This window comes from Hippocampus zosterae, chromosome 7 (genome assembly GCF_025434085.1).
Source record: "Hippocampus zosterae strain Florida chromosome 7, ASM2543408v3, whole genome shotgun sequence".
In the NCBI taxonomy this organism is placed as follows: domain Eukaryota; kingdom Metazoa; phylum Chordata; class Actinopteri; order Syngnathiformes; family Syngnathidae; genus Hippocampus; species Hippocampus zosterae.
In genome coordinates this window covers 23,089,598-23,113,473 of record NC_067457.1, presented here as the reverse complement: position 1 = coordinate 23,113,473, position 23,876 = coordinate 23,089,598, and the positions used below count along the sequence as shown (strand labels likewise).

Here is a 23,876-nt window from a genome sequence, read left to right as displayed (position 1 = left end):
GACACATCAGTGCAACATGCAAACATTACATACAACAAACATTTTACACATTATGTCCAGCATATACTGTACATATTTTAAATAATCTAAACAATGATTTAAACAATACATTTTAAACTGATTTCTGAAAAACTCCAAAAGCTCAAAAAACACAAACCAACCAAAATAGATGAAATGATTCCAGAAACAGAATCAGCTTTATTAGCCAACTATGTAGAACACACAATGGTTGTATCTCTGATAGTAGAGGCTACATTAGTATTGCAATAACAAGCAACTTCGATAAACAAAGACATCACATGTACTTTAAGTATCTACTGTAAGTACTTTTCATAATGTAAGAGTACCATTGTGCAGTAGTCCCACCCAATGACAGCTGTGCAGCAATGTGCAGAGTCATCGAGCAGAGATAAAGTGATCAGTGGTGCAATACAATACAATGACGGTTGTGCAGTTGGTGCAGATAATCGTTGCACCATTTGGCGGTGATTGTAGGTGTGCAATTAAACACAAAATCCCTGAGTGCTTTAAAGTGTCTAGTGCTGTGGAATATTGACCGTTAATTGTTTAAGTATGTAGCGAGCTGGAGCTTCAATGATCTTTGCGGTAATACTGTTCCACACGGGTGTGGAAAAATGCAAAGAGCCACGATATAAATGGCGAGATGGAAGGGGCTGTTTGAATGTCTGTTGGTTTTGGTGCGTATGGTTCGATGGCACTTAACTGAAGGGAGTAGCTGGAAGAGGTGGTGGGCAGGGTGGGCAGGGTGTGGGCCAGTTGAGGTTTCAAAGATGCCCCAGACAATGGACTTCAATCAGCTATTTTATTTATAAATCAAAAACGACACCTAATTATATACTTTAAAAAAAAATACGGTTTTTTTATTTAACCAAATTTGCTAAAATAAGAAAAAAAATGTGTACGGATTTAAATAGTGTGACGATTGTCCCCAGAATACAACCAAAACAGATTGAGTTCAATCCCATATCTCGATATAACATTTATTTGAAATAAGAAACATTTCGGAATTGTCTCATTATATTTTGCATTGAAAATATTCACGTGCCAAAGTGCAAATTCATCAGGAAGCGACGAAACGCAGGAATCAAAACAAATCGGCCACGCGGGCTCGTCCCTCTGGTATGACGTCATGAAACCCCTCCCCCTTCCTGGAGAGCCAGTAAACGGACTTAAATACCTTCGACGTACGTTTTCTGTCAATCACCGACATATGAAGCGTCAACGGTAACATTTCGCGTCCGTGTTCTGTCTTTATTTGTTTTGGCGTGTTAAAAGTCGGCAAGTCTTTCCTTCATGTTTTTTAAAGGGCAATGCGCCTCGCGCCGCGGAAGGGGAAGAGGCGGAAGTGAAGTCACTTTTTGACTGAGCGTCCATGTTATTATTGTTATTTTTGTTGGTCCTGCGATGAGACGGCCAGCTGCTGGGGAGCCGCCGGCCTGCCGCGACGCTAGCGACCGCCCCGGATCACCAACGCCGCCGCCCTCCTCGCCCTCGACACCAGGCAGCCTGTCGCCCAGCTGGCACCACAACATCACAACGACGACGAAGAAGAAGCGGAGGAGGGCGTGAGGTGCCAGCTCACTCCTGCTCGACTCGACTCGGCTCCCGGAGCACCACCAGCACCACAGTTCACCGGTAGTGACACTGACGCGACGCGAAAATAAAACGGCGACAGAGACAGCAACGCCGGGCGGCTCGGCTGGCGTCGACGCGGCTCGCGAGCAGAGACGCCGCAGACATGAACGGGATCACCAAGGGCCGCTTTGAGGTAGGACGACCGCGGTTGAACTGCGGGGGTCTTGGGTGTCGTTCCCGGTTCATGGAACGTCAACAGCGGCGACGTGGAGCTCGGGACAGCCGGGCAGGAGGGCCCAGCCAGGCGGCCACTGTCGCCTCAGATGACCGGCTCCCAGCGGGGAGGGCGCGGGTTGGGCAGGTCAGCGGTGGGCAGCATATATATTCAACTTCTCAACATAGTCACAATTTGTCTCGTTTATGTACATTTAGTCTTGTGTTATGCGTTTGACACACATGTTGCAAAATCTGTGACCACCCGGTCACCTAACTGCAGCGATGAAATGAGTCAACATCAGCATAACAGTGAATAATTTGTATCTGTGACATTTTATACCACCCTCCCCCCCAAAAAAAATCCTGACCACCTGTCACTAAAATTAGCACAAGACGCTTAACCGCTGGATGCGGGTTGCATATGTGGCTTGTCAACAAAGCACAACTTGTCTCTTGTGTGTACATAAAGTAAATATTTGGTATTATGGCTTTCATTCATTCATTCATTCATTCATTGAATGAATGAATGAATGAGCATAAATTGTGCAGCACTAAAAACAACGTGTTATGTTAGCTTTCTGATTTGTTCGTTGATTTGTCCACACTTTTCTCATCTTTTGTGGCTGACTCGCTGCTGCCTTTTAGCCCCGATGCCAATCCAGCTGGCGATGCAGCTATTTGTAACCATAACATCAGGCCAGTGTCATGCTTCTCTGTCTGTGACATCACTTGTGCATTGCTGACATTCTCAAAGGCTTGATGCTACTTGACGTTCTCCCGGAATCCGCTCGTTAGCGGTGGCACAAACAAGGGTTTGTGTGCTCGCGCGCAGAGGGAGGGCATTTATATGCTGTTGCCTTTTATACGGAATGCAATGAAAGCACGATATTGTCACAAGTTTCACACTGTGACACGGCGCCTCGGTGGCTGTTTAAACTTCACACTCCTGTCCTGCCTTTCCCACATTTCCTTTTCGGCATTCATTCAACTCATTTAATTTTCCAGAGCACTTTAAAGACAACCTCTGCTGGGACAAAGTGCTGTACATAAATACAAACTAAACATAAAACAAGGCTATGAAAAAAATGTGTGTCCAGGCGGCCAGTGAAGGGAGCTATATGCTCCCTCCTTAGTGTTCCTGTGAAGAAGCGAGCGGGAGCATTTCGTCCAATCCCGACCCTGTTACAGTTGTCCTACTACCTCAGAAGGCGGAAAGATTTTGCATCAATGCAGTCCCTGCGATTTTTCGTGCCTTTTTTTCCCCCATGTTACCGTGCTTTTGTAACAGGCCCGTCACAAAACAAAATTGAAAAATGTTGGCTTCTAAATTCTGTGTCTTTAAGAGGCCCATGGCTAGATAATGCATCAGTGCCTGAAATGCTGTTGCATTTTACACAGAACCAATTACGGTTCATTTTATATACTTATCTATATTCTTGTTATTGGAATTTTATTTGGCCAAATATTTTTTTAAAAAATCCTTATCAGTCAGGACATATATTCTCTGCAGGCGAACTGACTGCTGTTGTCCTGCCTTTCCGATGTTATGGCCTCTATTACCGCTCTGAAAGTCTCCAGAGGTGATAAATTACCTTTGTGCCGTTTACACACTGACGGAGAACAGGAACTCCCTGTTTGGGAATGTCACTCGGCTGGCACGGGAAACGGAGCGTCGCATGTCACCTGAACGCTCCTCTTGGAAGCAAGCTTGATAAATGAAATCTTGACTTTTAAGGGCGAGAGAAATTGGCGTCGGCCGTTTAACCTCACAACCCTGTGGCATTTTCCCGACATTTCCATACATGTAGGTGTGTCCCGGTTCTGACACAAACTCAAAGAAATAAACATTTTTGGGTTGACATTGTCCCCGCCAGGATCTCTGTTACGCATCTCATGCGGCAGTTTGACAGGATCACAATGCAAAACTTTAATGTTTGGCTTCTTTTACATTGTCTGTTTACAATTTTCTGTGCCGCCCGCCCGTTTTTCTGCCTTTGCTTTTTTGCTGGACCCGTTTATAGAGAACAATATAAAGATTCCACCCCCCCCCCCAAAAAAAGCTTGAAGACTAAACTCTGCCATTTAAAAGCCAGCCAGTGAGACAAAAAATATTCCCGAACTGCAGCCTTAATGCTGACTCTTCTGTTGTAGCGCTGTATACAGGCGCCGTAGACTCGTCCTTAATCCAACAGAGGAGTCGACTCGTCTTTGTCTTCTAAACGGCAGATCCGAAATAACACCCGTTTGCTGCGGTTGCGGGGGCATCCCAGGTTTTGCTGTGTTCTGTGTAAAACGGCTCCTTTCGTCTTTTGAGGAGCGTTCGCTTATGTCGCTTGGAAGCGCGAGCTAGCATGCGTGGGCGTAACTAAAAATTACCCCCGACGCCAGAACCAACCTTCTCCTCGAGAATGGCCACACTTCAGAGTAGAAGCAGTGAGGCGTGTCAGTGATACTGTAGAAAACAATCACATGATGAAATCATATTCCAGGAAAATGATGCTAATGACGACCGTATGTCTTCTTTTGTGCGTGTGTGTGCGTGTAAAGGTGTTCTGCAACAGCGATGAAGCCCCCATTAACAAGAAGCTCCCTAAAGAGCTCCTGCTCAGGTGAGATTATGCCTCTCGCATTTCACAACAACACAAATGCACACAGTTGACCACATGCATTCGTAAAAAAGCATTAGTATAAAATGTCCTTATACATGAAATATTATTTTTTGCAGGACATGTAGTAACTTCATATACTAAGCGAGGCTTTTTAAAAAATATTATTTTTACATTTTTATGCATCTTTATGTTTTCTACAGATGTAGCCCATTTTACATATTTTTACGTACTGTATGTCAACATTTTCATCCCACTTTTGTGTCAGGCTTAGTGTGTCAAAGCTGCAGGCCCCCCTAAATGCAAAAACTGTGTGTGCGTGTGTGTGTGTGTGTGTGTGTGCGTGCAATAAATAGCTCGTCTCCGCTGGTGGGGAAGTCCGCAGTGCTGGCGCTGCGACCCCCCCCCCCCCCCCAACACCAGCGTACCGGGGCAACAATGGCATCACGTTACGCAACGTTAGCGTCACCCTGTCTTGCCTCTTATCTAAACTTGAGCGTCGACGCGCCGCCTTGTTATCACTCTGCACGGCAGTCAAGTGAACACGCCAGAGGCTGGGAACGTCCAGTCAAGGTGGTCATAAGATGGACGACGTGAAGGTTGTCCTCGGCTAACCTCACAAAGATTTTCCTGTCATTGTTTTGAAAAGGCGGTCATAGTGTCGTCGTCAAGTGTCAACAATTGCACGAAAAGCATTCGCCCCGTACTCACTGTATCGTGCATCCGCTGTGTATCACAAGGTGATACGTTCCACTGTTCCATCCTGAAAAGAAAAACAACAGTCTGTATGTTTAAAAAAAAGAAAAACAAATTAAAATGAAACGTTTTCAAAACAAAAGAATAGAAACTAGCAAGCATGGTCTAAAAGTGAATTTAAAAAAAAATCACAACCGAATAAAAATGAACAATAATGAAAAATCTATTATATCCGTACAAAATGCAAATTTAGAAACAATTTCGGTTCATTGAGTCGTTATGAATCCCACTGAAGTTCTCGGCAGCCTTTGCGTCGTTGCAGCGACTATCAATTATGTCGCAATAGGGCGTGTCCTGCCAAGAAGTCCAATGATATCTCAGCTCTTCTTTGCGCTCATCAGCACAGCACTAATCTGAGTCATTCTACGCAGAGGATTTGGTTGAGTTTATTTGCACCGCTGCGAAAAGACCCGTAAACGCCGCACCTCTCATAACAGCTCCCATGCGGTTATTTTGCAACCTACTGAGCATCCACCCAAATTCAGATCTGGCCGGAGTCGCCATGGCAACTGTCTCTCCGCTGACGGCTGGCGCCTGCTCGCGCACATCCACGCTTGAAGGAGCAGGGTGTTTGTCAACAAAGGCAGCGTTACACTCCATTCAAATGCCGCTGCATTGCATGCTGGGAAAAAAAGGGAGGTGGGTGGGGGCCGTGCTTAAGCGGAATTTGAGGGGGCGCAATTAAAGGCGTCGTAAAAATCAGCTTTTTACAAATTCGAAATTGATGGTCATCAAGCACTTTGTATTGAATCTGGCGTAAAATTAGTGCTCTGCATATATTTCCTCCAAGGCTGCTGTACTTAAACATGTCCTGACATGCCCTGCTCAGGCAGTCCTCAGGGTCCTAAGGCCAGACCGCTGTAATCACCAGGATTCTTCGCATTCCCACCTGGTTGCTTCTTATACTTGCGTGTCCTTGTGCCTGTGTGCATGTGTGTGTGTGTGTGTGTGTGTGTGTGTGCGTGGTGCTCTTCGAGATTACTCATTGGAAGATTAATGGATTGAGCTGACCCAGTAGCCGAGCCCTAGCGTGGCCTCGTGGGGGTGTTTTCCGTATTATGAGGTTGTGTGCGAGCGCCTCGACTCAACCCACTTGTTCGTTCTTAGCATCCACATTAACCCTTTCATGCACAAATAATAACCTGATAAGATGTCCACTGTCGTAACCACTGTCCCTGCAAGGGTTAAAGGGAAAAAAGGACAAAACAGTATAATGGATATACTGTATTGTTGTGTTTGTGAGTAAATACTGTAAATCCTAAGGTTTTGATTTGATTAGTAAAACCAATGTCAGGGCTTACAGTAAAACTCCTTTACAGCGAAATCATGTTTGCACAAGAAATTTTTCACAACAGGGGGCTTTTTCACTGTAGCAAATTTGATCTCAGATGTAAACACACACACACACACACACACAAACATAAGTGTACTCTTTATATTTATTCCAATAGTACATACTGTAAGTATGAGGATACATTTGACACTTCACATAGTCAGTGTAGAAAGAAAAAAAGGGAGAGAAATTGGGAAATTTACAGTCAGCATTCACTTTCACTTACATCAATTTCTTGGATCATGTCTTTTATTTTGCTTCCTCCGTCTTTCATTTTGATCACTTTTCCCCTCTCTTCCAGTGTCAGAGCTCTTCTTGTCTTAGCTGCTTGACATCCAAAGGTCCGTTTTGTCGCCATTTTAGCAATGCAACGTTCTTCCTGCGTCTGAAACGAAAAATAACAAATCATTCCTGGACTGCTGCGCATGTGTAAACCAGTTTGGTGGTTGCTGTTGCCTTTTCCGAACGAAGCAGTAGAGGTTGCTGTTGGATTCGACTTAATTGTAGTGAATCTCGTCGTGAGGCAAGAGCAGAGAAAAAGATTTCGTACACCGCAACAGAGGTTTTTTTTTTCGTTGTATGGGGGACAGGAAAGTGGGAATGGTGGTAATGCATGAAGATTTTTTCAGACTAGGGGGTATTTTCGCCCATGTAGGTTTCGTTGTAGAGGAATTTCACTGTATTTTGTTTTTCTTACTTCCTGAGTTGAGTCTTGGCGTGTCTCGTTGGGGAATGTTAAGCCCTGGGGAAAAATGTGAGGAGGGTATCAGTGTCAGTCTTGTGACAATAATATTTAGTCTCTTAAAACTAGCAGGAGTTGGAATGGCGCAAGCTAGCCAGGCTAATTGGAAAAACATGCGCTGGAGTGTTAACTAATTACTCCAACTACAATGAGTCTCATTGTGAGCTGTGTTTTTTTAATTTGAATTTTACTTTTATGCTTGTCTGTCAGTATGTCTTTGTGGCTTGTGGCAAAATAGAGATTGGGCACTACTGTACTATGTTGGAAAAAGTATCGGTGACATCCTCAATTAATCAACTTCGACTCGACTTCGTTCACGTTATCGTGGACTGCAGACATCTTAAATTGGGATAGAAAGCAGATTGATTCTTCTTACTGAATCCTAACCCAACCCCAACATTGAATTTAAAATGGTATAGTTCGATTGTCCTGCGCGAAGCAGGAAGTGGCCTGCTAACACCAACGAGGGGAACACACATCACTCGTCTACACCACGCTCGACCATTTACGGACCCTGTGTGGGACGGGATATTGTTTCCTTCGAAACTGCACAAAATTGTCCACAATGTCATATGAAAATGAATCGTTAAGATATTCAGTTGCTCATTTTTCCTGTGCAGAATATTCTCCTATCTGGACGTGGTCACCCTCTGTCGGTGCGCCCAAGTCTCCAAGGTAAGCTTTGCTGCAAGGTTATCGCCGTCTGCTGGCCACGTTTGGAGAATTTTTCACAGGGCATTGTCCTCTTCTGTTACATGCAAGGCCTGGAACGTTCTGGCTCTGGATGGCAGCAACTGGCAGAAGATCGACCTGTTCAACTTCCAAACGGACATCGAGGTGCGAAATTATTATATTTAGTGTTGTGTCAGCAGGCAGGCAGTGATGTGGACGTCACAGTTCATTCTTTTTTTTTTTTTCTTGCTCACAGGGCCGTGTGGTGGAGAACATCTCCAAGCGGTGCGGAGGCTTCCTGAGGCAGCTCGGCCTGCGAGGATGCCTGAGCGTGGGCGATGCTTCATTGAAGTGAGACCCACTCCAGTTTGGCACCACAAAAATACCAAATTATAATTTTTTTGCTGATTATTTATTTATTTTCTTTCCAATTTGGCATACTGCAATAAACCCCGTGTTGTGCTGTGGCTGTAGGACTTTTGCACAGAACTGCCGTAACATTGAAGTGTTGAATCTAAATGGCTGCACCAAGATCACAGACAGCACCTGCGTAAGCCTCAGCAAGTTCTGCTCCAAGCTCAAGCATCTGGACCTCACCTCCTGCGTGTCTGTTACCAACCATTCCCTCAAGGCCCTCAGGTACAGCATAACATTTACCGCCCTCGCCCCAAATGAAAAAAAAATAAAGCACAGGATGATATATCTGTATTGGGACTATACTGTACCGTTTTCTTTTGTACACTGTGTAACTGTATATATATAATTTCATCGCTGTAGTCGTCTGAAAATTTAGCAATAAATAAATACAAATAAATACAATTATTATTTCTTTTTGTGGGGATTGTATGAAATTAATTAACTTATTTTTTTGGTCCCTTAAATGTTTTATGAAACATTGTGAGAAAAATCAACAATTTTTTTTCCCCGATTTTTTTGCATAATGTATCGTAAAACATCATGGTACCAAAAAATAAGTTGTTTAATTTATTATTATCCCCAGAAACTTTAAAACGGACGTGTCTTACTTAAAATGACAAGAACGTTTACAAAAAAAAAAGTCCCGAACTTCCTGTGTGGAGGTTATGTTCTCTCCATGGCTGGGTGGGTTTTCTGCGGGTACTCCGGTTTCCTCCCACATTCCAAAAAGAATGCATGTCAGGCTGATTGAACGGTCTAAATTGTCCCTAGGTGTGAGTGTGAGCATGGATGGTTGTTCGTCTCTGTGTGCCCTGCGATTGGCTGACAACCGGTTCAGGGTGTATCCCACCTGTTGCCCAAAGACGGGTGAGATAGGCTCCATCCAGCATGTCCGTGACCGTCCTGAGGATCAGCATCTCGGATAATGAATGGATGGATGTCTGCGTGTTTCAGCGATGGCTGCCGCATGCTGGAGACGTTGAACCTGTCCTGGTGCGACCAGATCACGCGCGACGGCATCGACGCACTGTCCCGAGGCTGCGCTGGCTTACAGGCGCTGTTCCTCAGAGGCTGCACACAGGTACACTGAAATGACATCGTAACAATGATGGATGCTTCGTCATAAAAAACACATTAATTTGTGTTGGTCCTTCAGCTGGACGATGGCGCCTTGAAACATTTGCAGAAGCACTGCCAAGAGCTCACCATTATCAACATGCAGTCGTGCACGGTAAAAAAAAAAGGGGAGGGGGCAAGAGTGAGGCAGCAAGTTATTAATCGTGTCCACATAATATGCAGCAAATCACAGATGAGGGCCTGGTGAGTCTGTGCCGGGGATGCCACAAACTGCAGATCCTCTGCGTGTCCGGGTGCAGCAACATCACGGACGCCTCCCTCACCGCATTGGGACTCAACTGTCCTCGACTGAAGTAAAAAGAAACACATGCAATCAATGGATGTCGGGGAAGTAAAAATGTCATTGGACGAGAGAAGAAGAAGGAAAAAAAAAATCCAACAGGAAAATGTTTGGGACAACCCCCTTTCTCTGATTGGTCAATCCAGGGTAGGCTAATATTGAATAGTGTCCCAGAAGTGTCCATATTCAGCCAGTCCTGTCTAAATGTACTTGTAAATTTACTCTTTGAGCACCGCTGACGTGAAATGCCGTCAACGGGAAGACTAACGAGGAGCGCCATCGACGTTTGTTGTCGTTCGAATGGGAATGGCTGAAGATAAGTCTTGGCCAACTCTGGCTTTTTAAAAAAAAATGCATTGGTGTCAAAGTCAAGGCCCGGGGGCCAGATCTGGCCCGCCACATCATTTTATGTGGCCCGCGAAAGCAAATTAAGCATGCCAAGTTCCATGATGTTTGCTAAAAGTCTGAACCAAAATTTCAAATTGTCATATGTAATCCACATTATTCTTGATTTGTGATTGTAAAACTAGTTATTGATCAATTAGTTGTGCGCTGTTTATGTAATATATAGAGGGGATTAAGCATTTATATGGTTTCCCAAAATTCATAACGGCCCTCCAAGTAAAACCGTAACTACTAAAACGAGTTTGACACCGCTGTTTTAATGGTTGCCATTGAAAAGATGCATGGAATCCCAAGTATTACAAATAGTGTCGCTCGCATTTTTATTGTATTTTACTGGAAGTATCTCGGGGCGGCCCAGTGGTCCAGTGGTTAGCGCGTCAACCTCACAGTGTGGAGGTGCCGGGTTCAACTCCAGCTCCCTGTATGGAGTTTGCATGTTCTCCCTTGGGCCTGCATGGGTTTTCTCCGGGTACTCCGTTTTCCTCCCACATTCCAAAAACATGCGTGGCAGGCTGATTGAACACTCAAAATTGTCCCTAGGTGTGAGTATGAGCGTGAATGGTTGTTCGTCTCTGTGTGCCCTGCGATTGGCTGGCAACCAGTTCAGGGTGAACCCTGCCTGAAGACGGCTGGGATAGGCTCCAGCACCCACCGCGACCCTTGTGAGGATAATCGGATCGGAAAATGGATGGATGGATGGAAGTATCTAGAATTTTCATCGTGTTTCTACAAGTCAGCGCTCACGAAATGGGAGACTAGCATCATTCGAACATATATTACAATGTACAAATAAAATACAACTACGACATCACCAAGCCATGTTTTGACAAATGAAATGATGTTAGCTTAACGCTAATGTTATCCAAAGCGAGTCTAAAGACAACGTGTGCGTTCACGCAGCAGTTGCGCCCCCCCCCCCCCCCCCCCCAACGTTGAAAGTGATAGTTTGCTTCTGTGCTTGTTAGGATCCTCGAAGCCGCGCGATGCTCCCACGTGACCGATGCTGGCTTCACCGTGCTGGCCAGGGTGAGTTCTCCCACCAATGTTGACTCTCTTCATGTCCAACCGAATCGCTCATTTCGATTCGTTCATCTTCTTTGTAGAACTGCCACGGGCTTGAAAAAATGGACTTAGAAGAATGTATTTTGGTAAGAGAATTTACAACGGAGCTGTGATGTTATATCAAAAGGATTTAATTGAGTTTTTTAATGCATTTTCTTGGGGTTGGACCACATGAGATGCGAAGAAAGTATAATAATAATAATAAAAAAAATATTTACCATGGGTGGATCTATGTCAATACATAAATATACAATTACCCCCCCATAGGTGACAGACAACACTTTGGTTCAGCTGTCCATCCATTGCCCCCGTCTGCAAGCTTTGGTAAACATCGCACTCACTGTATTATTTTTCTTAATTTCCTCATCATCACCTTTTTTAAAGCCTGTATGTCTGCGTCTTTGCCGTCATGCAGTCTCTGTCTCACTGCGAGCTGATCACGGACGATGGCATCCGGGCGTTGAGCGTGAGCGCGTGCGGCCACGACCGTCTGAGTGTGGTGGAGCTGGACAACTGCCCGCTCATCACCGACGTCACTCTGGAGCACCTGAAGAGCTGCCACCGCCTGGAGCGCATCGAGCTGTACGACTGCCAGCAGGTCACCCGGGCGGGCATCAAACGCATACGGGTAATTGCTTTCGTTATAAAATACAGAATAAGTTGAAATATCTGGAAATACTATAGCCCCCCTCCCCCAAAATAAGATCCAAAGATTTTAGATTTCTTTCCAAAAGAAATATTAGAGTGAATACAAAAATATGATGACAAATAAATAACAATTTGACAGTGGTATAACTATTTAACAGATTTTTTTTTTTTGCCCATACATTCCTTTAAGCTAAGATGTCATATTGTGAAGGTGTCACTAGGTGGCAGCAAAAATCCACAGGCGTCGCAATAATGACGTGCACTTGATGCTGTGGATTGTCTGTTAAGGCTTTTATCCGGCCGCATTAACAAGTTTGTTTGCGCAGGCCCACCTTCCCGAGATCAAGGTCCACGCCTATTTTGCCCCCGTCACGCCCCCGCCCTCGGTGCACGGCGGTGGGCAGCGCCTGTGTCGCTGCTGCATCATCCTCTGACAGTGGAGGGCCAGGGGGGGCCACCTCTGCCTGCAGGTGCTGCAGCTCTGAAAAACACAGAGAAGGTTGAGAACAAGATCTGGTGGAGGGTGAGAGACTGGGGGGGTTGGTTAGGAGAAGGAGAGGAGGGGCTGGACCCACTCATCTGCTTCCTGGTCCTACCTGGACTGCTACAAAGGCCCCTCCTCTTCCTCATGACCATCTTCTTGTGCTTTTGTCGTCCTCCCTTTCGCCCCCTACTGCACATCCAAGATGGACGATCACGTGATGCCATGGGGGAAATAGGACCACCATTTTGCGGTTTTGTTTGTACAGAGAAGACATTCAAAGCAACTTTTTTTTTTTGCTTATAATGATGGTTCTACATGCCCCCCTCTGCCCAAGTGTCAATTCAGAGCCGCTGTGTGGAAAAAAAAAATACTACAGCGTTTACATCATGTATTAGTTTAGCACCACGCCAACTCGTTTGCATTGGTAGCTTAACTTCCTTAATGCTAGAGAAATTTTACAAGCGACACCTCATTTTGACAATCGCACACCATTTTTGAAAAAAAAAACAAAACAAAAAAACCCAGCAAAGAATTTTGCCCAATCGACAAGAGGACTCAAGGATTTTAGGCAAGGGAAAATTTCCAGCAGGATTATTTGTGGATGGCACAATCAAAAAAAGATTACAAAAAAAAAGATGGACTGGCTAAGCCCAGTGATGCTGATGCCCTTCCGTCTCCTTTGAAAAGCTCTTTTAACAGTTTTATGTTTGAGAAAAAAACAGATGGATAAATAAAGTTAAACCATAGGAAACAGATGCTGGTTGTCTTCGCGTAGATTTTTTTTTTGTGGGTTGGTCATCTGCATTGGCTGCATTGAGTTAAAAGGCAGAAAAAAGATAATACACAAAAATATATAAATATATTAGATGAAAATCCAATATAATAGAGACATTAGGAAAACATTACAAAAAAATAGACGAGACGATATTAGAGAAAATATTTTTAAAATCATGTAAAACAGACTAAATACACAATACAAATAGATAAGACGAAAATTACACAAATATTTGTAGATAATGCTTATTACATTCATTTATTACGGTACATGCACTGCGGTCTGCTTAGGTGTCATCTACAAACTATCGATAGGTGGCAGCAAATATCAGGCTGTCGAAATCCAGGACGATAACAGAAATTACACCTAGTCTCAAAATATGTGGAAAAACCCCTCGAATATAAAAAAAATAGGAAGTTGACAATACAAAAATGAAAAGAACAAATGGATTACACAAAAAATGTGAATTACAAAAATATATGAACAATTAGAGTATTTTAAAACATTGAGTAAGGATAATATTTAATACAAAATATATTTTCAATAACAAAAGTAAAAATGTCCAGGAACACAATAAATATAAAACGGGATTAAATAGACAAATGTTCGGAAATAACATGAATTACGGTAAACCAAACGGTCATATGAACAAATGATCGACGGGCTGCAGCAAGGATCCACTTTGGCGACTGACACGCCCATTTGGCCAAAAAATAAAAAAATAGTTAGTTTTTATATCAATGACCAAGTAGGTTTCATATGTAACTGCCGGTTTAACTCCTGGAGCAACTTGCTAGACGATATTTGCTTCAGGCATCATGTAGGGCAGCTGTGCGGAGTCTAAGGACCCCGGCAGTTAGCCCCCAGAGACCAGAGAGTACGATCTGCCTTGGTTTTGGCTCGGCATAAATACTCTTGTTTACCGAGCGGTGTAGCCATAGTCCAATCCCACGCGGCCCCCAAACGACGTTGGCTCACAGTCTTCAGTTCCCGCCGGAGCGAAAACTTTCTCCACCGAAAGCACCATACCGATGGGCTTTTTCAGTCTCCTTTGTTTTTTTTTTCCGCGAGGAAGTGTGAGCTGCTGACGCTAGGGCCCTAACTTAGCCAAATTAGCCGGGTGCTAGTTGGCGTTTTCGGCCCGTTTTTTGTTTAAATTTTTTTTTATTTTTTGGAAACTCGCATGTACGCTCTTTTTGGATTTTTTTTACGATTTAAAAAATAGATTTTACAGTCTCTGGCAGGCGTTTTGTGGTGATTAATGTGAGGTTTTCGTTGGAAGGAGACAGGGATGACTCCGGAGCCAAGTTGTCAACCTCAGCTCACGGCGGACTAATTGATGGTCGCAAACATCCGAGAGACGTAATCGACGCCGCGTAGACCACCGACACATCCGCGGGACTATATTGACCGATTCGGGGTCTCCCTTGCTTTCGACTCCCCTCAACCTCCCTTCGGGATGGAGGACCGCGACAATATGGACTACTTCTACCAGCAGGTGCTGCAGAAGGATGTTACTCGCCGGCTGCAGGTCGGCCAGGACCTCATCGACTACCTCAGCGACCCCTCTCGCTCGCCGGATGTGGAGCAGGAGAAACCCCGACTGGACAAGACCGTCGACGAACTCACCGGTTGGGTCAACTCAAGCAATTTCAAGGTGAGGGCGAAAAAGTGCCCAATCTACAGACGGCAGTATTCTTTTTTTTAGGTTAATGAGCCATAGTAAATCAATTACTCACATTCTGTGTATGTATACGAAAACATTGCATCACATACAGTCTTATAAAAAAGGGGGAAACACCCTTAAACATCAGGAAAAATACGCCGCACACAAATACAGTGTGCAGCAGATGTTGGATTGGATAAGATTTATTGTCAATATAGTCAAAGACGTGTTCATGATTAGTCAATTAAGGATGATTAGACAATTAAGGATGGGGAGACCCGCTTTTGTTCTTGTAAGCCTCTCTGTCTCTTTCCCCCCCATCCCCCCCTCCCACATGTACTGTATAAGTTGCTCTATGTGACTCACTGTTGTTTTGCTGACTTTCACTGCTTCTCGTTGACCGTTTGCGGACTTTTTGCGGATTTCAAAAAATATATACAGGTATATATACTTTTTATGAATATGTTTGAAAAAATCCGCGATGCACCGAAGCCGCGATAAACGAACTGCGAAATAGCGAGGGATCACCTTATACTCAATTTTAGACAATAAAAATCACATTTTTTTTAAAGATTTATGTACCAAACTATCTGACAAGATTTTCAAAAATAAACTAAATTCAAGGTTGTGAAATTTCAAAGTAGACAAAAAATATTTTAAAATCCAAAGAACAAATATCAACATGGCAGTTTCCGCTCAGTTTCCATATGCTTCTGTTTTCTTTGTCCTCTTCTTTCTTTTCTCTGTCTTCGTTATAGTCAACAGTTTTCAAACGATAACTATGATTGGAGAACTTTTACTCAGTTAGGCCAAATACGGTATTAATTGTAATGGTAATAGGAAACGGACCTATTGGTCCAGATTTTTCATCCCTCTAGTGCTTCACGTGCTCCTCTCGTCACTCAATGCTGGAAAAAAAAGCAACTTCCTGTTTTGAACAAACATTGTTCTTTGGGGTCTTGTTTTCCATTGCTAGCATGAATTAAACACGGGTTTCATATTTTTGGGCTTAGTCTGACAGGGTCCATTGTCAGGATGCAGACGCCCCCCCCCCAACAGTATTAAATGGGGGAGGGGTCATACGTGGACTCTGTCCCGTCTGTGCTCCGTATCCCTCTTTTTGCTTACACTGCATCCATGCTATGTCCCATATCGAGGGGGGGAAAAAATCACTGGAAAATGACTCATTTTGCCAAAATCAACACTCCCATCCTGAGGGCCAGTCAAAACATTCCCCAATTTTTTTTTTTCTTCGAGAAAGCACATCTCATCTTGTGACAAACCCAAATTGTAATAATTTGGCTGTCACTGTCATTAAATCTTCTTTAAGTCCCCTTAACTACGTTCCCAATGCTCATGCAAATTTCTGAAACACTATACGGTTTTTGACTTTTGCATTATTTCCTGCGTGTTCAACCTGGCCAATGGAAATCACATTTTGCCCCCCGACACACACACACCAGGAATGTCAAAACGTCCGTCAAAGCATTGAGATGTTATGATGTTACCAGACAAATAAATCAATTTGTATAATATTTCCTTTGTTACACGTGACAATTGGAAATCATATTTTGGACCACACGTTTTTCATGTGTGCCTGTTAGGAATGTTAAAAATGTCACTGAAACAGTGTTTTGTTTTTTAGTGGGGTTGTTTGTTTTGTTTTTTTTAAAGTCAACTGGCAAATTAAAATCCATTTCATGCCATTTCCTCCGGGAAAATTTGGATCATGATCAAATTGACAAATGGAAATTTCATTTAGTACTGCCTACTCCGCTTTAGAGTGTTTTGTCCATTTGCCGGCGAGTCAAGAAACACAGTTGAAAATGAGAAGTTGTTTCTTTTCAACAAAGCGCAATGTGTTCCAATGGAAAACTCGTGTCGTGCAGCTTTTGCTGAGAATATATAATCCGTCGTTGCCATCTCCAGCTGTTAGAAATGCCTTCACCCTCAGACCCGGTGGCAGATCGTAACGGGAGACTCGGGTGAAAACGAAGAGGCGATGAAAATACGCGGAGTGGTCACAGACACAGATTGGACGTTTATTGAAGGGCAAGGGCGACTGTCACCTCTGGCTGTCATGATGGCGTGACGGCCCATAGAGCAGATGTTTGGATTTGGAGTGCATCCATTTTTCTGTTGGCAAGGTGGCCTCAGTGTAAAAGTTGAACCAAGAAATTCCCCATCAGAAATAATGGTGCAGTCATTCATGCCTTAACATGAAAAAGTCAAAAAGCAAACGCAAATGTTGGTTGGCTGTATCTTGAATCAAGAGTTTAATTCGGTCCGATGCACAAATCGGTCTTATCTAATCTTGGACAAATATTTTTCTCTGAACAACAAAGCCAAATAAAATGTCAAATGGTACATTTTTTGATGCTCTGAATGGAGGTGTCACGTGACACGCGCTACGTTTTTGAGCGCAAATTTGTCGGCGTTTGCTTCCGTTTCCAATCGTATGGCCTTTAAAACACAACATTGCGCTACATTTTTATTTATTGGTAACCTTTTTTTAAACTGGAAGCACTGGAGATTCTTATTTTAGTGCTTCCATGCTAACACGATTGTTTACGATCGTTCTACACTAGCGTTGGATGTTTGCTAGCAAAGTACCGCGATACCAGAAAAGAAAAAAAGGGGTGCTTGGTTCAGGGTGTTTATTTGTCCAGTTCAGTAATACGTGTCTGATATTTTTACGTGGAAGGAGCAAATCCGGACGCGCATGTTGCTCTAGGGCTGCACAAAATATCAGAAAAATATTAGCGCAAAAAATGTGCAATAAGTTTCAAACTGCTCGCTCTGAATGCTACTGTTATCGTTCCTTTATCGTTTCTAGGTGCTTCGAAGTCTGGATATTGTTCCCGTGATCACACGCGCCTGCATGACACGGTCGCTAATCCCGCTATCATGCTAATAAAGCTAATCACGCTGGCGAGATAATTATGGTTTTTGCCAGCAGCTGTTGCCGGTTGACGTCATGACGGAATCGGATTACGCAAGCTGGCAAACATTTGGACGATAAAAACACAAAGTGGTCTATCTGGGCTTTCTGTGTGGACTTTCCTAACGGCCCCCTACCCCCCTCTTAAATTCTGTACACCAATTAGCAAACTAAGCCGACGTACATCCCCCTCACAAAGGAGACCATTGATTCAAGGGCAGAATATTCCAGCATTCCTCACTTCTTTTTTTTCCCAATCATTACAGATGCTGTGTGTAATTATTTAGACTGTAGGCTTCGTCTGTCAACACGACCAGATTCCTCTACGTTGAGCCTTGGTGGAGGTCACCCCACTTACCCAGTATGGTGCTTTTGACAAAAATAGTCTAGGGAGCTGTAGCCAACCCTCCACTCTCTGGAGTTTTTAAAGTCAAGGTGGATCACGTGATGCCAAGACAAACATTCCATTCCGGGTGTGTGGATGGGATCCCCATCAGAAAAACTCTGCTGGTGGGAAAAAGTCGTCGTTGCTACGCCAGATGGGAAAGCAACGCACAAAAAGGCCTTTCAAAACCCTGAACCTCTTTTCATTCCCTGTACATGAGGCTTATTTTCATAAAAAAATTTAAAGTGTTTCCAAATTAGCATTTAGCTAGCTACCAAACTGTGTATTTGAAATAAATATGAATACACTACAAAGACAAAGTATTTAATGGTCAAACTGACAAAGTTTTGTTTTTAGCAAATCATTGTATTCTGGTTTTATTTAACTTAATTATAATTGGGTTTGGAGAGTAAAACTTGTTTATAATTGTTTTTTTTTAAATTTTAGATTGTATCTATTGTACAATATGTCTACTTGCAAAATACAGTGGCCGATAAATACGATATACAAACTTCATAAAATATGTACAAAAGATGAAAGAATTAAGGTAAATTATTTTATTTTGTATTTTAAAAGGTAAAAATAAAGAGAAAATATATTATTGACTTTGGTCTACTTGTAAAACACGAGCCTCACGAGGAGTGAATTTAACATTTGGTTTGAATGGTTCTTTTTCTTTAAACAGGTGGCGCTGTTGGGCATTGACATCTGTGCAGCTTTTGTGGACCGCCTTGGCGAGCGCTTCCGAGGTTACTTGGGCAGAGGTGAGCAAGCCAGTCTGAATCGACCCAAAGTGAAGTCATTTTTGTTGACAGAAAGCTTTAAGGGTCCCATAGAACCCACGAGAGGGGCAACCAAGCGTGCGGACTTTTTATGGCTACTGCATGTGTGTCATTGCCTGTCAAGGTGTCCCCTGCCACATGCGGCAGCCACCTCGGCGCTTGTCACAACTCTCGCACTCACGCCTACGTGCACAGTCAGCCACGTCGTTTTTATTTCAGTCTTTTCGAAAGCTCATCTCTCGAGGCTTGATTTGTGCATCCCCCCTCAGCCGCTCCCAAAGAGCGGCTTGGCATCCTGAGAGAGAGCGGATGACATCATCCAGTGCAACTAAGGACGTTGTATTGATTTTGAAAACGGCAAGCGTTTGCTGTGCTTGCTTCCTGACGTCGGCGGAAAAAGGAGCGATTAAACAAGTCAAGTGTATGCCTTTTAAGCCCCGCTACAGCCTGTGATGCAACACAACAAGCATCCCCCACCTTTAAACCATTCATTATTTGTCCTTGTTGCCATGACAGCATATTGTTATGCGAGCACATGGCCAGGAAAAGAATTACTGACTCATCACTGTCATTAGAAACATGTCCGTTAGAGGGCGCTCTTCATCCTTTTTGTTTTGTTTGTTTAGTCCTGCCAGCACTGGTGGACCGGCTGGGAGATGCCAAGGACCAGGTCCGGGAAAACAGCCAAGCTCTCATCCTTCACTGCATGGAGCAGACGGCCTCGCCCATGGTAAAGCTCTCGTCAACAAGCAAGCACATGACGCCAAACACTCCAACTGACTCATTTGCAGACACTGTCAATTATTTAAAAAAAAAAAATCAACACCAACATATTCCGACCCCTTCGTCCAGTCACTAACAGAATATATTGCATTAAAAGTGACGGGATGAATGTATTTAAAATGCAACTGGATGGCAGTTGCAGCCCACTAGAGCAACACCACACATACAAAACGCAAAAGAGAATTAAAATGTGGTGGTTTAAAAAAAAAAAAATCAAAGTGTAGAAAAATGAAAATAATTAATTCTCTTATTTGAGAAAATCTTTTTCCAATTTTGTTGCATTTTTTTTCTGTAAAGTGTTTTCTTACCTCTGCAGCTGTTGTGGAAGCGCCATTAAAAAATAAAGATATACTAAACTATATATGATATTTTAAAAATGCACAAAACAAGCACAGTAAAATATGCGTAAAATACAGAGAGTTTTATGTACATTACATTTGGTGATCCTCAAAAAAAAAGAAAGTGATTCTCCACTGGATAATAATGTTTGTGTAGAATAGCCTCGGTCCATTGCAGTATCATGACCACAGAGCGCTATAGCGCCCCCCTTCGGCTTCCCCTGGTCGCACCAGAGCAGCTTAATGTGCTCGCCATCTGCCTTGCATCACACTCACTCACCGCCGATCATCACCAATGCAGACGCTCCTTTAATCTTCTCAGCGACTTACTGCGACCTTTTCCCTTTTGCTCATTCACGCCGCTAATTTGCTCTCGCCGTCCCTGCAGTACGTTTGGGAAAGACTGCTGCCCAGCTTCAAACACAAGAACTTCCGCAGCCGAGAGGGACTCTGCCTTTGCCTCAGTGCCACGCTCAGCTCGTAAGTAGGAGTTTGTTTTTTTTAAATGACTTCTTTGGGTGAATGATCAGCTGTACTTGTCTCCACTTCTGTTCAGTTATTTCAAGAAAGTATGTCATGTTTAGTGGCCTCATGTAGCGCTGCTCCCCGGGATGAATAACATTAGAAATGAGCATTTGGAAATAACGTCGACTATACAATTTTTAACTGTTATTTGTCCATCACGTACTTTCAACTCATTTTCTGATTTGATAGTCGGTCATTGGATTTAATGTCAACATTTGTAAAAGAAATTCATTTTAACAAATCATGAAAGTTTTTTTCAGGCCCTCCCTTCCCTTATAACAGGGGTCTCAAACAGTGAAACCACCGTGAAAAATGATGACTTGTACACAACAAATTGTTGGATTGCTAGTTTTGAAATCGGTCAAGTCAGTTCTAATAGTTTGTTCAATTAATGTTCGAGTGAGTGTAAACTGGGTCACAAAATTATTGCAAAATGTCAACGATGTTGATTTCACATGACAATTTGACATATCGGTACAGATTTTAGCAAGTTGACAGACATGATTAGCATTTGCGGGCCACATAAAATGATTTGGAGGACCAGCCTTTGACACCTATGCCTCATAATGTCCGCGTTTCGTCCTCATTTCCGTCTGCCTTTCCTCGATAGAAGCAGCGCGTCCGCATAACATCAGACAGTCGAGCAAAGCGCTCATCAAAGTCACACGGCAACAGATTTTGGAACTCAGTGCAGAGATTCGGCGCCCCGTTCATTTTGGACAAAATTTAAGACTTGTAAGTGCGCCCTATTGCCGTGAAAATACAGTACAAAGAAAAAGGGTAGAGGTATTAAAATATTTATTTGCATAAAATAATCGATCATAATTAGATTCACAATAAAGGATACAATTTAAAATGGGATTTTTTTAAATAAAGTATTTTACATGTACAATTGAGCTTTGTTCTTTTCTCCCCCTCAATGATAAAAGCCCCACGGTCATGATTGAAAACGCATATAAAAGAGCCCAAAAGTTTCAACTTGCTTCTCTTTGTTCATAGCGGCCACAAAAGCTTCAGTTTAACAAGTACTGCAGTCCTCACATGATCTTCAGCCCTAAAGTGCCAAACATAACATCACCACCCCCTCCTCCGTTTTTCGGGGCTTCGACCACAGAGGCTCTCACGAGTTCCAACTGAGAAAAGTCAAAATTCGCTGAGACGGCATATTCTCACCACTTACTACTACCCCCCCTCCCCCCGCTCTCTTTTACTCGCATTGTTGTAAAGCACGGCTACATGATCCGGTTTCTTGCGTTACTCGAGCTGCCGCTCTCTGGCCATCTTGCGCTGGCCTGTCGGAAAGACAAAAACGAGTCATGGATTGATCAAAAATATTTTTTTTCTTTATGAGTGAGAAGCCTTCTTGGCGCCGAATGTGAGCTTTTAGCATGGCGAAATACTTTGCAGATGTTTCTCGGTAGCTGTGTCGTCTCATGGAAGATGATGATGCGGCTGAGTTGAGTGGAGCCGCGAATCCTAGCGCTTTTTGTCGTGTGAGCTGTCGACAGTAGTTGGGCTGCATATCACTGGACTGGTTTGTAGAGCACGCTTTTGGATTTTAACTGGTTCAAAAGAGTGTCGTGACGAACATTGTTAAAACAAAATTTTCAAAAATACAAAAACATGACATGAAAAATACACGTCTGGGGAGAAAAGGGCAAGAGAAAAATACACAAATTACCCAACAAATGATACAGTTGACATAAGTATCATAACAATGATCACGTAGGTATACAAATATGAGCGATTATGACAAATGTGCTAATGTAAGAAAAAAGACTCAAATATTTGTGAAAATAAATTGTAAAACCCATCAGAAAAATTTGGATATTCTGAGATGATGTATATATTATTTGCAACTATGAGGAAAGGCTCCAATATTTTAGACAAACAAAACCCTACAAAAATATTTTAAAAATATATATATACTGTGTATTGATCATGTTTTGAGATGTACTTGGTGGAAAACTTCTGTGAGCTGTTGTATGTTTTATTTATTTATTGAACGATGTTTCATTCAAACGTCGTCATTGTGCATCTCGCAGGTACGGCGCCCAGACGTTGAGCCTGAGCAAGATCGTTCCTCATCTTTGCACTCTGACGGCAGACCAGAACCCCCAGGTAGGAGCGACGTTAGCGTAGGAGCCATTCTTTGCGTCAATAGCCAGGAGATGCACACTTTGGGGTGGGGAGTCTATCAAGCTGAATTGTGCCGTTGTCTTCTACCCGGTGATTATCCACTGGCATTCTCTCCCGACCAATCAGCGTCCTCCTGAACACCCACCCCTCAGTTGCCCGCTTTAAACCGCATCCAGCAGGCCAATCACCGCAGTGCAATAAAACGAGTAAAGGTTCCCTGCAGGGTTTTTAGAAATATTCTAATGTGTTTTCTTCACAAGTGCAGTTGATGGTGGAATATGAAAACCTGATTGAAAAAAAAAAGATTTGCACAATAAATCCAAATTAAGGTAAAGCACTAATGCCATTAAAACAGTAAGAACAATATTCTGAGTTATACAAGCACTCAACACTGAACTTGCTTCAGATAATAAAAAAATAAAACAAAACAGATCCTTAAATCACTGCTGTAAGTTAGCACTTCAGAAATAACACTGTTCATCATTACAAATTAAAGTGCTGAAATAAACATCAACTACTGCTCATAGGCTACAGAGGACACAGCAGCTATGCTGACTTCACGCCTCGTACGCGTGTTCTCTTCGAGTTTAGTTTGGCAAAGAGCTTTGCTATGGCTTGCTGTATTGCTAATGTTTTGGGTGCGAACGTTAGCTGTGGCTGCACCTGCGACTAGAGGGGTGGGGGCTTTGCATTGATGCGGTAGGCTGCTTCGGTGGTCAGCAAACTCCTTACAAATAAGGCACAACACGCTACCATTATCAATAGTGCCGTCAGCGTTTTTTTTTTTTTTCTTTTTCCGAATGCAAGTTTTTCATCCGTTGGGCCGAGAACACCTCACCGCTGCTCACCTGGCCCTCCCAACTCCTTATGCTATGCTAAACAAGCCCAAATATAATGACAGCCAATCAATGTCCGTTTCAGGCCGTGACTGACCATTGTCTCCCACTCTCAACAACTCGGAACACAGGAAGCCAAAACGTAAAAAGGAATGTTATAAACAGGCAACCCAGCTACAGAAACAAAGTTAGAGATTGAAATTTAAATTAACGCGATTAAAAAAAAAACATCTAGCTAAATATCACTGTGATTAATTAGTCGCAATTAACGCGATCATTTGACACATCTAGGCACAACGTATAACTTTTAGAACGTCCTCATTTCATTTCAAAGTCTCATTACGAAGCTCTG

The 23,876-nt window shown here is 43.2% G+C and overlaps 2 protein-coding genes across 4 annotated transcripts in view; both read left to right on the top strand.

Moving 5' to 3' along the window:
* Window positions 1-1,174: 1,174 nt before the first annotated feature.
* On the top strand, window positions 1,175-13,109 carry fbxl2 (F-box and leucine-rich repeat protein 2). Its single transcript, XM_052070935.1, has 14 exons — window positions 1,175-1,789; window positions 4,360-4,421; window positions 7,870-7,924; window positions 8,012-8,086; window positions 8,178-8,272; window positions 8,396-8,560; window positions 9,293-9,419; window positions 9,495-9,569; window positions 9,638-9,768; window positions 11,126-11,186; window positions 11,264-11,308; window positions 11,490-11,546; window positions 11,638-11,850; window positions 12,197-13,109. Exons 1-14 carry the CDS (start codon window positions 1,760-1,762, stop codon window positions 12,302-12,304), a joined length of 1,299 nt encoding a protein of 432 aa, XP_051926895.1. The 5' UTR covers window positions 1,175-1,759; the 3' UTR covers window positions 12,305-13,109.
* Window positions 13,110-13,974: 865 nt separating this feature from the next.
* clasp2 (cytoplasmic linker associated protein 2) overlaps window positions 13,975-23,876 on the top strand; it is a 41,726-nt gene continuing 31,824 nt past the window's right edge. For all 3 annotated transcript variants that reach the window (XM_052070947.1, XM_052070946.1, XM_052070945.1), the window contains exons 1-5: window positions 13,975-14,786; window positions 18,807-18,885; window positions 19,530-19,633; window positions 20,413-20,504; window positions 22,595-22,670. In XM_052070947.1, the coding sequence (XP_051926907.1) occupies window positions 14,589-14,786; window positions 18,807-18,885; window positions 19,530-19,633; window positions 20,413-20,504; window positions 22,595-22,670 (549 nt within the window). In that variant the 5' untranslated portion in view covers window positions 13,975-14,588. The remainder of the gene's footprint in view (window positions 14,787-18,806; window positions 18,886-19,529; window positions 19,634-20,412; window positions 20,505-22,594; window positions 22,671-23,876) is intronic.

Coding starts and splice junctions, on each gene's coding strand:
- fbxl2 (XM_052070935.1), top strand. CDS start 1,760: ATGAACGGGATCACCAAGGGCCGCTTTGAG. Junction 8,273..8,395: donor GTGGGCGATGCTTCATTGAA/GTGAGACCCACT, acceptor CTGTGGCTGTAG/GACTTTTGCACAGAACTGCC. Junction 8,561..9,292: donor CATTCCCTCAAGGCCCTCAG/GTACAGCATAAC, acceptor TGCGTGTTTCAG/CGATGGCTGCCGCATGCTGG.